The 16,110-nt window shown below is 44.3% G+C and overlaps 1 protein-coding gene across 2 annotated transcripts in view; it reads right to left on the bottom strand.

Annotated features, from left to right (window-relative positions):
- Positions 1-193: 193 nt before the first annotated feature.
- The window catches only part of LOC106587337 (unconventional myosin-Ie), a 52,556-nt gene continuing 36,639 nt past the window's right edge, over positions 194-16,110 (bottom strand). The window contains exons 12-29 of one of the 2 annotated variants that reach the window (XM_014175644.2): positions 15,316-15,402; positions 15,102-15,188; positions 14,026-14,193; positions 13,350-13,435; positions 11,901-11,982; positions 11,386-11,492; positions 10,605-10,703; positions 9,581-9,725; positions 6,852-6,966; positions 6,506-6,675; positions 6,264-6,409; positions 4,533-4,679; positions 4,150-4,307; positions 3,946-4,035; positions 3,638-3,851; positions 3,343-3,378; positions 1,847-2,016; positions 194-1,689 (exon numbers count right to left, since the gene is read on the bottom strand). In XM_014175644.2, coding sequence (XP_014031119.2) covers positions 1,613-1,689; positions 1,847-2,016; positions 3,343-3,378; positions 3,638-3,851; positions 3,946-4,035; positions 4,150-4,307; positions 4,533-4,679; positions 6,264-6,409; positions 6,506-6,675; positions 6,852-6,966; positions 9,581-9,725; positions 10,605-10,703; positions 11,386-11,492; positions 11,901-11,982; positions 13,350-13,435; positions 14,026-14,193; positions 15,102-15,188; positions 15,316-15,402 — 2,184 coding nt within the window. In that variant the 3' untranslated portion in view covers positions 194-1,612. The remainder of the gene's footprint in view (positions 1,690-1,846; positions 2,017-3,342; positions 3,379-3,637; positions 3,852-3,945; positions 4,036-4,149; positions 4,308-4,532; positions 4,680-6,263; positions 6,410-6,505; positions 6,676-6,851; positions 6,967-9,580; positions 9,726-10,604; positions 10,704-11,385; positions 11,493-11,900; positions 11,983-13,349; positions 13,436-14,025; positions 14,194-15,101; positions 15,189-15,315; positions 15,403-16,110) is intronic. The other variant, XM_014175645.2, reaches the window with a different exon arrangement.

Genomic DNA, 16,110 nt, shown 5'->3' with positions numbered 1-16,110 from the left:
AAGCTATGAGTAATTAGTAAGGAAAGAGTATTGCCTGTCCAGCTAGGGCAGGATGGGAAAGAGGCAGTGTTTATGCAAAATCACATGAAATGCAGAGTAACTACATTAGTACATTAAGACTCATTTGCCATAATGCACATGTTTCCCACCATACAGGACCACAAACTATGCCTGTTAAAAAAAAAAGTCCAAGTTGTTTTAGGGCTTTAATCAATCCATATTGATCTGCTACAGCGCAATTAGACTACATTCACGGTAAACGCTTCATGACGGCTCAATCTGAAGTCACCTTTTGAACACGGCTCTTCCAAGCTACTTTGGTGATATGGATTGAATCCAGCCCTTAATGATGTCATAAATGGAATGTGTGAATGCAAAAGCTGTGCCAACCAGCAAGAAAACATGAGGTCAATGGAATTCTTCCTTTACTTTCACCTGAGAACAAATTCCATAGTCTTATGACCCATACTGTGCACTAGTCTACAAAATGTAATAAAATCAAAAGCAGAATTGAGTAGAAAATACAATTTAAGTGAAATTTAACACAGTACTGACAATTCCTAAATGTCAAGAGATGTACATACAGTATAGGTAGAATTTTTATAATGCATTTTAGATCTATGTAAACAAATTATCCTCCGGTAACTAGGCCCATCACTAGTTTGGCAATCTTTCAAAATATCCAAGAATTACTAGCTGTGGCAGGAGTAACCAGTCTGTCCAAGTTAATACATGTAGCTACTGATAAAGTGCTTATAAACCACAGACAATACAGAGTACAGTACACTGTGGCCCAAGATTTCTAGGGATATCACTCATTTTGGAAATAAGAGTAGGGGATTCCTGAAGACATTTACCTATTGAAAGTTACACTGCATTTCCTTTTCCCAAAAGTGATTGCATCTGTTTAGCTGACCAATAACAATTTGCATTGTTTTGAACACTTGGTTATCAAACAAATTTGATCATTGTTTTTCTGGTGAAATGCATTGCCGACATTTATAAAATCACAGTGCAATGAACTATTAAAATGTCCATTTTATGTAAATGTCTTGTGTCAACATATAGATTTTTATAGCCAATACATCTAAATTCAGCTTAGCAGCACAACTCCCCTTTAAACAACTATCTGAAACAGAGGCTTCTTGGAAACAACCCCGAATTCATGTTGAAACCCTTTCATTTCCAAAATTAGAAATATGAAAAATGTAATTACAACCTGGTTCCACATATCATGCATATGTTATATGCATCCAAAATATCACCTTATAACCATAGCGAAGTGAAAAAGGGAGGGAGAATGTAGAAAGCTATATAAATACAATAAATAGTTTTGTTCAGTGCTCACAGGGATTGTGTAGCGATTTGCCCCTGGACAAAAGTATTGTCCTCAGATCCTCAAAAATAGAACTTCATTGCAAGCCTGACACTCGTCTGTCCAGAATAACAGGACGTTACATCCAGAAGAAGGCTACAATGCAGGAGTGGTGAAAAAAATATGTTTCTCTTCTCTCACAAAATCCGTTTTGTTTGGTAGCTCTATCTCCTCCAGTCAGTAGAGGTGTGTACTCCTCTCCGGGTGATTGACAGTCAGCTGTTATTCATGCAGCTCCTAGATCTTGCTGACGTAGTTGTTGGGGAACAGGCCTTGCTTTGCCCGTAGCCTCCCCGTCCACCAGCCAGAAGCATCTGATCAAGAAAGAAACTTAGCTTACAGTGGGACCAAACTGTTACATCTTTTAAAGTGTGAAAGCGTTAAAGTACAAATGTTTTATGCACCCAGCACCAAACAAAATCCAATAATTCCCTTTGTGCGATGATGTGATTTCTGCCTCCTGTGTATTACCTTCCTTGATGATGTCGATGACGTCGTCTGCATTGAAGCTGAGCTCATCTGTGTCCTGAGCATCATAGGCATAAAGGGCTTTGCACTGGGGCACCTGGGGCTTGGGTTTGGGGGCAGGTTTGGGTCGCCCCCCTCCTGGGGGTGGTCTACTGACTGACTGTCTTTGGACACTGAGGAATAAAGAGAAAGACAACAGGAGCGAGCCTTAGTTATCAAAGAAAAGAAAGTCTCCTATCCTTCATTAGTGTGACACTATTCTACTGGCTGACTAGAACACTACAGTCAGTCATTAGGAAAGCTGGTGATTGTGTGGCTTTAGCAAAGGATGTGAAGTTATCGATATTGGGATGAAAAGAACATACCATGTGAGTTTGTGGTAGTTATTATTGGATTGGTATGTGCTTACTCCATTGTTTCTTTCAAAGACACCTGACTAAATAGAATTTGATATGCACAGTTCCACCACAAGATGGCGGGCCATTCCATAGATTTGTCTCAGTACAACACTATTGGTGCCTTTCCATTTAGGATTTACCCCAGTGTTTAACCCAGAAGGCTCAGACTTTTCTGTTTCCATTTATGCGGGCCGGCACCCGTGTCTCACTGGGCCATGGCTCCGGCGGACCTGCTCTGACTTGGAGCCGATGCAAGTCCCTGGGTACTTTTCAGCTGGTACTTACAGTACATAACAATGGCTAACAGTGAACTTTAACACCTTCTCATAAAGCAATAGTCTTGAAAGATGCAGAGGTGGTTGATTATGCGCACCACAAATCTTTAGTGTCATACTAAAGACTAGTTATTGTGGAAACACAATAACACTAGAGCTCACGTTAGCATAAAGCACTGGTAACCCCATGGTGTGGGGGTAAATCTCATTGGAAATCACCACATGGTAGTATGGAGTATAAAACACTGGAAAGTAGTTTGTAAATACAGTGAATTAACTTGAGAAGGCTAGAGATGAAAAAACACACACAACCCCTTCACGAAGTCAACCAATAAGCAAACTATCACACCAAAGGAATCACCAATGAAAAAGTAATATCTTGCTTCCCCAAGATATGTATCCAGGATATCTCAAAACCATTGAGATGTACCCAATGGAGGTTTTCCGTGTTAACTGACACCAGACCCAATTTTGGGAGAAAAAAGTAAGCCCAGTAATTTGCAAGCAGTGGGATCTAGCGATATTATATGACAATAGATTCCATATCAGGAATCCATATCATGCCTTTGAAGGTATAATTCTGGAGCAAAATAACTCAAAATAACGCATGTTACTGGGCTCAGACTTTTTCCGGTAGTTTCATCCAATCAGATGATAGGTTTTGCCTTCTTCTGATTCAACATCAGCTGTTAGAGATGTCTACAAGCAAGAAGGAGAGCATCTAGCTACAGGAGAGCTAGGAAGAGATACACATCATGCCAGTGAGCTGCGCCTGGCTTGGCTAAGGCCTGAACCATCACCCAACACACCGCAAACACTGACTCACATTCCTCCATTCGAAGCTGTCCGGGTGCCTCCGTTACTATAAAGGAATACATCATCCAAGTTACAGCAGGACACTGTGTGTGTGTGTGTGTGTGTGTGTTTTCACACACTGAAACAACACTGCACCATACTGACACAAACACACCCTCATACACACCATGTTACACACCATACTCATCCTCAGTATTTACATGTTTATGTAAGAGCAAACATATCTGTATAGTAAGTCATTATAGTTATCAGTCCTTAGGGCTCTGTATTGGGGGGTAATCAGGGCTGTTGATGCCAGTACTCACCCTGCCGCACCCTGGTCGGGGACCTTCAGACAGTCCAGATTTGGCTGGTTGGGCTTAGGATGGTTGCTGCCTCTCTCCTTCAGAATGACGTTGTTGGGCAGGAAGGGGCGGGACCCATTGCCTGTTGACGGAGGCCTCTGATTGGAATGCTGTGAGGCGTTCCTCTGATTGGCCATGTGGTTGGTGTTTTTCGGACCACCATTCTGATGGGCAACTGTGACAAAGAGGAAGATGGTTGTCATCAAGTGTTGCTAACTGCTTTATTATGTACAGGGGTGAAGGCCTACACCAGCTAATGATTATTCTACCTGGAGGCCCAGGGGCAGCCCGTGTGGGAGTGTTCTGATGGGTTCTGGACACGCTGGAGCGACTCTGAGTGAAGCTCTTCTTGGTGGGACCTACAAAGGGACTCTAAGTCAGTAAACAGCATGTTTCAGACAACACTAAGAAAACACCATGTCGATTGAATCCTGATGTGTCGGGATGGTACACACTACTCCTGTAATACTCACGTGTGTTCTTGGGCAGACCGGCTCCAATGCTGACCTGCAGCGTCTTACTGGAGGGCTTTGTGACAGCCACGTCCCCCTGGCCCTGGACAAACATCACCTGTCTGGAGCCGCCTCCACTCAGGAAACCCCAGTTCTCCTTCTTCAGCTTCAGCTCCAGTCTGAGAGACAGAGCAGAGAGATCTCCCTTACAACCACTGACTCAAACCATCCACTGGAAACTGCCAGAGAAATGTCATCCGTTATCTCAGTACCAAATCAAAAGCAGTGTTTCCAGAACAACCCCAGAGTATTGTAAATCATGCTGACCAAAGCTTTGTCTACTTCCACTCCACCCATATATCACACTGTCTGTTTAAAGGCATGTTTGTGTTTACAGCACGTACGTGGTGCCAAACTTGAGCGGCAGCTTCCTCTGGGTCCTCTCCTCGAACCTGCGGGCCAGCAGGCTGATGAACTCGGTCTTAAAGGTGCACTCCAGCAGGCTGTCATACTCCTGCTCATGCAGGATCAGCAGGTCGTCCTGCATCGTGCTGAGGGACAGGGACAGACCAATCAGTTGGGACTGGGGAGAAACCTTGTGACATGAACTGTAATATGACAGATATGAATAAAGTTGATTTGAAGTTTGAACTGATATGTTGGAGGAGAGTGATTGTGAATTTGACATTCGATTCTATTGTCACAAAACATAGTACATCTGCATGTAAACGCCAAACGCTCCAGATGAATTCTTTTATTTTACCAGGCAGGTCAATTAAGTACAAATTCTTATTTACGATGACGGCCATTTTGTTTTGTTGAAGTCACCAGTAAAGACAAATAATACTGACAGCATCAGCCCAGAGGTCAGGTCAGGTCAATTATTACGACCCACATTACTTCATGACCCACTAAGTTTAACATTTGCATATAACCAGCGAGAGACAACGCAGCAGGTAACTAAGGAGAAAGGGAAACCTGTTCCTGCAACTCACACAGCGATGCACTGTTCCCCTCAATGAACTAAAGTCTTCTCCAATGAGCTTTTTACAATGCCTGCTTTCCCTCCCAGCACCACCTGGTTCATATTACCCACAACCCCCCACTCAATCACACAGACTCAAAAGCCACGTCTGTGCCTCTACAAAGTCTTCTACAATGTCCCCACCAAAAACAAAACCCCATGCAAATCATGTGCAACATTCAAACAGATAAGTACTGAACAACAAGCTATATGACAATACAAGTCCTACAGTTACACTCACAGTCTAGTTGAGTGTTAAACACGGCTTTGACCAGTCAAGTTTTCTTTCTTTTTTCCTCACTGGTTATATGCAAATGTCAAGCTTAGTGGGTCACAGAGTAATGTGGGTCGTAATAATTGACCTGACCTGACCTCTGGGCTGATGCTGTCAGTATTATTTGTCTTTACTGGTGACTTCAACAAAACAAAATGGCCGTCATTGTAAATAAGAATTTCTTCTTAATTGACCTGCCTGGTAACATAAAGGTAGAATAAAATAATTACTCTGAAGCGTACTATGTAGTTGTGTTGAGAATGTGTATTCAAATAGCCTTTACACACCCACACACACACAGGAGCAGACATATACAAGAGGTTTGAATCTCTTCCATGTTTGTAATACCCCATGTGTGACATTTAAAGGAACATGGGGACTTGAGTGATCGTACATCCAGACTTTGTAGCTTTTACATTTCTGCATATAGCTGTAGCTTAACATGGTGGGTTTCTGTGAGCTGACAGAACAATCTCATGTGTAATGGGGGACTGATTCCTGAACTGTTTATCAAGTTTCTTATTGAGACCCAGTGAGTAGTATCTTTTGTACTTGAAAATACAGAAACCCAGATACCATGAATGTACAACCGTTTGGATGACATCACTGACAAGACCAATAGTCTCTATGTACAGTACATTGTGCATCTATTTGTGACCGCTGGTGAAAGTGTTGCATTTTAACTAGCTGACTTTGCGAGGCCTTGTGTCTGATACTACTCACTGTGTGTTCTTACTGCCTAAGGGGAATAAACACTAAACAGTCAGTATGGGGCTAAGCAGACCCTGCCAGCCTCTCCTGGCGCCTAGGACCTGGGTCATAATATCTGGGTCTTACCTGAGAGACACAGCCAGGATCTTCTCCACATCAATCCGCCTCTTCAGTACCTCGGTCACCTGACCTTTCTCAGGGCCCTGCTTCACCTTTTCTCTCCCAATCAGGTACATACACTTCGGGGTCAGGATCAAGTCTCTCTTAATGCCCTGGAAACACATATGGACAGAGAGGAGACAAATGGTCATTGGACTAACAATATCAGAAACAAACAAACAGAGAATTCTGCTGCTCAAGACACCCACTTTGAAGCGGCGGTCGTATTTTGTGACTTTGTCAGCGAAGTCAATCTTTTCCCTCTTGGCCAGGAACTGTCGTAGCTCAGGCCTGTCGTCCATACCGAGGTAGTCCCCCACAAAGTTCCTGTTGAGGCTGTGTCTCCTCCTCTCCTTCCTGTTCACCAGCAGGTCAGAGGCTGGGGACGGACACACAGAGACAGGCAGTCAGACAAGAATGCATACATACAGTCTCAATTCAGTTCATTTTCAGAAGCATTAGACCAGAACCTTGATACTATTTCACATCTAAGTTTTAATATTAGTCATGACGATTGGGCTATTTAGTTTTTTTCAAAAAGTGATTGTCACTCACCTTCCTCCCTCATCTGAACGTACTTCTTGCGGGCCACATACTTGCGCCAGGCTTTCTGGATGGCCCTGGCATGGCTGTCAAACTTACGTTCCCTTGTCTCCTCCAACAGGAAGAGCTGTAGAGAGAGGCACAGATATGAAAACATTTATACCTGAACAACCTGTGAAAGCAAAACATACTGGGCATACCTCATATATTAGTAGACACACCCAAATACAATGACAGGGATGACTGTACAGACATACTGTTAATGCCTGAAGAAATCTGAATATACAAACCACAATTCCAAGTTGTCAGGTTTTTTCAGATTCCTATGAGTATATAATAGCATAACAATATAATGTTCTCTCCAAAGCGAAAGATGGACTGTTTGGATAACACTTTGACTAAATGGGTTATGGATAGATAAGCCATCCAGTGGAAGGAGCCTTGCCTAATACGCTATTTTCTCCAATGTCCAGACCCATGAGTCCAGATAGTAACAGTACTATGGGTGGGTGGGCCATCAAGTCCTAAGCCCACCCTGGCTCAGCTACCTCCCTCTCATTTCCTGATGGCCCCCCAGACACCCAGCATCAAATCTCCCCACCCCTGTCCCAGACTAAACATCATGCCCACTCACACGTGCCCAATGCAGCCCTGGCACTGCCACACCCCTTGCACTGCCACACCCCTGCCACAGGCCACACAGGCTCGCTCATGTCCTATCACTTTACATCAAATTACCCTTTAGTTACTAAACACATTCAAACTAGATCTGAATGTCAAATCAAATCCAAGTGTATTGGTCACATGCACACGCTCCTCAACGCTCATCAACAATGTAGTAAATAACAATATCGATCAAAAATGTTAAGTTTAAGATTTTAAAAAAAAAAACAAAAAAAAAACAAGTACGAGTAGTAAGTTCATAATAGAACAAAAAGTATGATTGATTTAACGAAAATAATGTTTTATACATGTTATAAGGAAATGGGGAAAAAACTATAGTGAGGATATGAATGACTATGAAAGGAAGGAGATGACTGTTAAAGAGACTGCGGAGCCAGTGTTTCATCTGGGCTGGGAGTGTGTTTAAGCCATCCAGACCTTTAACTCTAAGCAGCACCTGACAGTGTGACACCTCTGACAGACAGTGTCTCACAGGGCTAACCGTCTACTCTGAAGAGAGAGTGATTCTACTCTTGGCCTGGACTCAAACTATGTCATCTAATTGCATGAAGAGAAAAAAAATGCTTTAGCCATGAACTAATGACTTTGTGTCAGCATCTTATCAGAGGGAGGTTTGTTTTGAGAAGCCTGGCAGCTGGGTAATCGCAGGGTCCGCCCCTGTGTGTTATTTGTGTTTCATAAGCACACCTCAGTCGCATGGGCTCAGGAGGGCAATGTGGGGGAAGGGGGGATGGGGAACTTGGCAGTCTGCTGCTGGAATCATACCAGGCCTGATTCAGGACTATGTAATGTATCTTCATGTATGTGTGTACAGATGTCAATAAGTGATCTCACGGGCTAGCCACAAGCACGGCTTTCATTGGAGCAGTGGGAAAAAGTGCAGTTACGGTGGAAAAAACTGGAAACCTGGAAAAAACCCTCCAATGTCCCACCACCTCCTTGACCACAGACTCGCACTGGTGTATGAGTTCCAGTGTAGTGTTGACTCAACAGCTCTAACGTGGGCACCAGAGCTGGTCTAACCCCCTCCTTCCTGCTCCCCAATCACACATATACTGACATGTTCCTGAATACTACAACCTTTTATGGTGATCAGTCTAAAAACTCTTGAGTCTTGGATTTCTCTCCCTGACAACAGAATTATTGCATGCCAACGCACATGTCAACAACACCATGGCAGCCTGTAGCCTATGAGCGATCTAATTCTACGCCTGTTCTAACCTGTTAGAAGAACGTTAGGTAGGTGGCATTTTAATTTGGATGAAGGCAGGTTGGTGGTACAGGGGCGGTCAGAGAGGTGTGGTCTAAATGTATGTAGGCAGGTCAGAGAGGTGTGGTCTAAATGTATGTAGGCAGGTCAGAGAGGTGTGGTCTAAATGTATGTAGGCAGGTCAAAGAGGGGTGGTCTAAATGTATGTAGGCAGGTCAGAGAGGGGTGGTCTAAATGTATGTAGGCAGGTCAGAGAGGTGTGGTCTAAATGTATGTAGGCAGGTCAGAGAGGTGTGGCCTAAATGTATGTAGGCAGGTCAGAGACGTGTGGTCTAAATGTATGTAGGCAGGTCAAAGAGGGGTGGTCTAAATGTATGTAGGCAGGTCAGAGAGGGGTGGTCTAAATGTATGTAGGCAGGTCAGAGAGGGGTGGTCTAAATGTATTTAGGCAGGTCAGAGAGGTGTGGTCTAAATGTATGTAGGCAGGTCAGAGAGGTGTGGTCTAAATGTATGTAGGCAGGTCAGAGAGGGGTGGTCTAAATGTATGTAGGCAGGTCAGAGAGGTGTGGTTTAAATGTATGTAGGCAGGTCAGAGAGGGGTGGTCTAAATGTATTTAGGCAGGTCAGAGAGGTGTGGTCTAAATGTATGTAGGCAGGTCAGAGAGGTGTGGTCTAAATGTATGTAGGCAGGTCAGAGAGGTGTGGTCTAAATGTATGTAGGCAGGTCAGAGAGGGGTGGTCTAAATGTATTTAGGCAGGTCAGAGAGGTGTGGTCTAAATGTATGTAGGCAGGTCAGAGAGGTGTGGTCTAAATGTATGTAGGCAGGTCAGAGAGGGGTGGTCTTACCGACTCAGGTGCTTTGATGAAGACCTTTGTGCGTCCAAGCTGGAACTGGTCCTGGTCCATGTTGACTGCACGTAGGAGATGAAGAACACCCTGCTTCTCATCTCCACGCCATGTAGGCCACGACTCCTTAGTCAGGATGGCATACCTGAGGAACATAACGAGGGAGAGAGTGAGAGATAATTAGATGAAGACAAAGAGGAGAGAGGGAGATTGAGAGAAAAATACACAACCAAACCCTCCTTTTGAATTTTGGACATGTTGTTGCAGCATTTGTGAGGGATTAAGTGAGTGAGCAAAGTAAGGCCTATGCCAAATGTAAAGGAGCGGTATACTATTGCTATCTCTGTCCTATATGATGCAAGGGAGAAGAAAGAGGTCTGGGGCGCATTAAGAAAATACATTCACCACAAGTCTAACAATACAATAACCAAACTCTAAACTCTGCCTTGCTTTTTCACAATGACTCTTATACAGTATGTGTATGATACAGTAAAGCCTACAACAGAAGCCCTGAGCTCTCCCTGTGTTCTATAGCAGTAGTTCTCATCAGGAGGCTCAGCACACAGCCTGTTCCTTCGAGCCTGCCAACACGAATATTAGCAAAGTGAGCACTTCCTGATTGCCTGCAAATGCCGACCCTGTGTCCTTTTCCTGAGAGAGATGAGAGAGAGACCGCCCTACCCTATACTGCCGACTGGGATAGGAGCATACAAAACCAACCGCTGTCATTCTGGGGGGGAAGGGCAGATCGTGTCACACGAAAGTGACTCATACATATATATATTCTTAATTCCATTCCTTTACTTAGATTTGTGTGTATTGGGTATATGTTGTGAAATTGTTAGATATTACTTGTTAGATACTACTGCACTGTCAGAACTAGAAGCACAAGCATTTCGCTACACCCGCAATAACATCTGCTAAACACGTGTATGTGACCTATACAATTTGATTTGATTTACACTGAAAGTGTGAATTCATTCATTCCTTTATGCCACTCTTCCCCCAGAAGGAAGGGCCTTACCTGTTGAGGAACTTCCTGAAGACTCTGCGGTAGGCATAGCCAGCACGCCTCACCCTGATGTTCTCCTTCAGGCCCAGGTACTCCACTTGGTGCTTTACCCTGAGGAAAGAAGAGAGAGAGGGGAATACAGGGTCAGTCTGGCTGGGATGTATGAAGGTTGGTCAGATGCCTCAACCAACCCTTCACCACAAAGATATAGCAGTGAAGATGTTCATCTGTCAGCATCTACCTACCTCCATTTCTAAGATAAATCTAAATAGATAATTGTATTTTATAATGAACCTTATGGTGGGGCTATAAAGTAATTTATATTTTCCAACACTAAGGATACTGTAAGAAACTAAAGAATCTCTTTATGCACCCAGGCTTCCTGTGAAAACAGCAGTTCCGGTGCTAATTAGGCAGTCCGGCCTGAGCCTGAGCCCAGCTCACTGCTGCTCACAAAAGGAAGGCCATTAGGCCCAAACAACACAGCACCCTGCATCAGTACATCTCGTACCCAGCCAGGGAAGAAAGAGCGGGAAGGAAAAACAGAGGGAGTTAGTGTAAGAGTGTCTCAGAGACTTCCTCCATCACGCAGTCTTAAAGAGGCCAGAACAGGGAAATACAATACCAGTGAGTGATTCACCAAGCAGACCTAACAACATTGAGTTGTTAATATCAATTGGCAATCTCCAGAACGGACTGTAAATGATGTAGTAAAAAAACGGTTTAGTTTGACACACATTTCAAAGACTATGTATTTTGCTGTTCCCTGACATTTCAGTGTTCAGACACTCACCGGCTCTCCTCCCAGTCCTTGGGCTTCTTGGTCTCGTTGGGTTTGATGCAGCGGATGTAGTGAGGGGTGCACTTCATCAGCGTCTGGACCAGGTCATTCGCTTGTTTCTGAACGGAGAAAGAGGAGGAAGAAGAGGAGGAGGGAGAGGATGAAGAATAGTTTGTGTTTAAAACATATCAACTGTATCTACATGTTGTTGTTGAATCCCTGTTTGTAATCCAAGCTGTAGCGTTCAGGGACACAGCACAGACGAGACTGATTACAAGGTGGTATCTTTGTGCTTGAAAGATACTGATGGGTGTCAGAGAGAGAACCTGAACCCTGATTAAAACTGTCATCACGAGAACACAGCGACGACACTAAAACAACACTGGAGTGAATGAGCTTTTCATCCGCAGGCTCTGGATTTGCACCTGACAGAAAGTGATAAGGTCAGGTAGGCGCGTGGCCCATAGATACACCCATGTCACTGATGTACGGCGTACAAACACACGTCTCACAGCTGCTCAACACACCTTGATTTTACTGCCCGCTGTCGTCGGCCGGCCTTTCTTTTCGGCGTTGAGGTTATCTGGAAACAGGGCCCTGATGAAAGCTCTGTAGAGGAGAACCAGGTGTAATAAGGACTGGTAGACAACATTGGTAACATATATAGAAGACCAGGCTAAGACTGTTCTCCACTTTAGTTTCCTTAGAAGCAGCAAACTCAGGTCTGTGGAATCTCTGAGCTGGCTGCCAGTGGCTCAGCTCACATTGTTGTTTAGCTTCAGGGAACTGAGCTGAAGTTTGAATAACTGTGGTTTTTAGCTGCTCTCCTGCCAAACTGTGACATTTACTTCCTCGAAAATGTGCATTTTTATTGCACTGTGACTGGAAAGTTATACCAGCAAATATGGTATTTTCTTTATATTCATTCCTTTTAATCATGCTACAGTCAGAATGTCCTCACTCACAACATGGCCTCTAAACCCATGATGGATGTGTGCTGGTCAGAATGTAGCACATAGTTGCCAGCATTCCAAAACCTCAAGAACAGTTCTGATCTCAACCTTTCTGTTTATCACTTGAAGTGCTCAAAGTGCTCATTTTGCAGTCCTCAAATAAACCTGTTGTAAATAACAACAAGGTTCAAGTTCAAGAAATCTACTGCTTAAGGAATTATTTATTTGTTGTTGACAAACATACAGGTCAAGTAAAAACAAATGCAGGGACTGTCAGGACGCAGAATGTGCAAACGTTTACACATGAGAGCTACCATCTTTCCCTGCATGAGTATTTGTCTGGTCTTAAACTTTTGAATGAAGGCCATGGGGACATAAGGGAGGATCAGTGGACTGTGTGTGCAGATGGACCAGCAGCACGCTAACAATGTCCAGCTTACTATAATGATATTTTCTTTCTTCTCTGAGCAGACCTGCTGCGCTAAGGAATGAGGCTCCTTTCCCTCCACACATTTGTGTCTGTGTGTGTGTGTGTGTGTGTGTGTGTGGGGGGGGGGGGGGTCTGAGATCACGTGTCTGAATGAGGTTTTGGGTTCTTGGCATGGCCCACCGTGCAGCCCCCCCTGCAGGCTACACACAAAAGGGCTTTAGAGGCTGTGGAGGCTGTTTGCACAGATGGCCACTGGCGGCTCAAAGGAGGCCCAGGAACGCACAAGACGGGCAGGGGAGTCTACTCCTCAATGCGGCTCCCTAAGGAGATAGTGAGACACTAGCCAGACCTTAGAAGTCCTGACCAAACCCCCAAGAGAGGGGAGAGCACCTCCAGCCCTGCACACTCCTATTGATCTGCCTTTTCCAGCTGCACTAGTAATCTACAAGTCTCCTTCAGATGCATCCATTCATATACACCATAATAGAAGATCTCTCTTTGTGGATTTCTAAACAAAATGCTCAGCCCAGTCTCAGAAAGAACAGCTAGCTGCATATGCTCTCTAATGCTTGCATAAGTGATGAGTGACTTACATTTCGCTGCTTTGCATCAACTCGATGAGGTCACTGAAGAGGACGTCACGGTTCCTCTCACAGAAGCCCTCTGCGTCGTAGGACACCTGGAGGAGAGATGTTAGAGGGTTAGTGACGATCACAGCACACAGTTAACCCATTCAGATAGCAGTTAGTACCCTCAGCTCAGTCCAGGTGCTCTATCAAAATTAACTGAGAGAATGTTAAGGGCAACAACAAAGAATTCATTGACAAAAGAGAATCGATTGATGACAGGTTCTCTGCAAGACCACCAATGTTACATTTTTAAGCTTGCTTCCCAACTACAGCTTCATATACATAGAGTGTGTACAGATCATCGGTATAGCCACTATAGTCTGGGGTGGTACTGTAGGAATGTTCTAAGCCATGATGACTTAGGTCCAGGACCCCTCCAAGCCATTATGACATGGTTCATTAGGACTTGTGGCGTGCAGAGTGTACCAGGCTGAGACCCAAACACATCTGAAGCACACAGCACAGACCATGAGAATGAAAGGGTGAGAGAAATTGAGAAAGAGTGAGAAAAGGACTGGAAAAAGAGAAAGAGATGACATGTGTGAAAGACAGAATGAGAGAAAGATAGGGAGAGAGATGAGAGATGAGAGAAGAGAGGGATAAGGAGAGGAGAAAAGAGGTATACTGCAGTGTTGCAGACCTTGCCAGCATAGTGGTGGATGATGAAGCCTTGGTTCCAGCTGTTGAAGTGTTCATGGGAGTTGATGGCCACCCTCAGCTTCTGCAGCATGGTCTGGTCTGCCCCCTCGCCCACCGCGTGCATGGTGGCACACACGTCATCCAGGATGCTCATGATGCCAGGGGGGTTCTGGGAGGAGAACCAAAGAGATGAGCACAGAGAATAACCTCAGCCACGACATCAGATCTAAAACATGAACATATCCCCCATGACCATCTTGATTACAACTGACAATGCCAACTTTCTCCACACACTAGACACTCTTTCTGAATTCCACATAAATACATGTCATGTCAATGTCATGGATAGGCTAAAGTGATAAACATGGGTTACAGTATTCGTTGTGTACTCCACCAGCTCAAAGCATAACAGCAGAGCCAATTTACAATTAGCTACCGCGTTGCATCCCAGAACATCACACACCCACACACTGAATAATGTCATCACAACACACACACACACACACACACAGCTGCTGCCCTATCTGGCTCCATGCTGTGTGGACACGGCGGCCAGTAGCCTTAACTAGGGACAGTAGTTGCAGTGTCTCTGGCTCTTTAGTTGTGGCAAAGTCACAAACAGAGAACACAGGTTTCTGTCACTAGTGTAAATGAAGCTCTGGTAAATTTGACACAGTCACAGATGTAGCCAACTGGGCTTGGTCTAAAACAGAGGAGTCAGAGACTGGACACAGACTCCCTGCTTGGCTGCCTCAGATCTCAGCTTGTTTAAGGGTCGCCCTTGTTGTGGATTTCATGGATTAAGCCTCTCAGCGGGACGGATAAATCAAATTAAGAGGCATGTCGGCACGTTTGAGGATGTTAGACTGCCGGTCATGGGAAGAGTGGGGAGGCTTCAGTGGCCCTACTGTAACTCAATTGGCAGAGTGTTTGCTCTTATTTGGAGCATTAAGATGGCAGGCATAACAAACTACAGATCTATCTAAAGCAGTCTCACAACTGTTTCCTGTTATCCCATTTATATGTGACTTCAAGGTGTGCATTAAATTAATAGTGGGCACTGGGGACTCTGCTTACCAGTTTGCTCTCAATGAGATCGCAGACAATCTTGTTGTTAAAGTATTCGATAGGAGTCCACCGGATGCCTTCTTGTACATACTCCTCCTAGAGAGAGAGGGGGGGTGAGAGTGACTGGTCTGACGATGATTCTCTACTTAAACATGATACAAGTAGCTTCTGCTGGTGAAAAGGTGTGAGAACAATGACAAAAAAGAAAAGCCCAAAACATTACCTGCTCAGCTTTAAGCGTGAGCTCAATGAAGATCTGCTGCAGTTTCTCATTCACAAAGTTGATGCAGAACTGCTCAAAGCCATTTTTCTACACAGAAAGAGATGGTGTGTTAGTGATAAACCAGAGAGGCTGTGAGAGTGAAGTCATCCGTACGGACACCGAGAGCTGGGGAACTCCTCTGGGCTTCCTGAATGGGCCATGTTTATGAGGTGAGGATATCTACCAGTCAGCCTGGTGTGGCTGGAGGAAAACATCTACACAATACTTTACACCACAATAGACCTGGGACTTGAGACTAATGTTTTATATATATCCCATTTCAGGCCATCTGAGCACTAACACAGGAGGTTTATTTTCTCTGTGCTTTGTTAGTAATAGGCCTGTGTATTAACATAAGGACTGTGGACGGACCCAACCAAACTGTTTAGATAACAGCTGTATGCTATCTAAACTTACAGCTTTACATTAGCTCATGTTAGGTATCAAGAGGACAGGTACATCATGGTTTGAGACTGTAGCCACGCTACGACACAGAAGCTGTCCCGTTTCATTATTTAATCAAGGCCAATCCTTTTCAGGGGGCATCAGTGAGACCCCAAATAATGCAACCTAAACAAACAGCTAATCAGATTAGAAAGGTCCATTAAAGAATGCTGTCCCAATCAAGAGATGGGACATAATCCAGACACTTTACAAAATCAGGCTGATCCTCTGTCTTTAAGCTGTTTAACTACCCAAACTTTACTATGATTACTGAGAAGTAGTGACCATGTATTACCTTATGCTATGATTTCC

Source organism: Salmo salar, chromosome ssa26 (genome assembly GCF_905237065.1).
Source record: "Salmo salar chromosome ssa26, Ssal_v3.1, whole genome shotgun sequence".
Taxonomy (NCBI): domain Eukaryota; kingdom Metazoa; phylum Chordata; class Actinopteri; order Salmoniformes; family Salmonidae; genus Salmo; species Salmo salar.
This window is presented reverse-complemented; position numbering and strand designations above follow the sequence as displayed.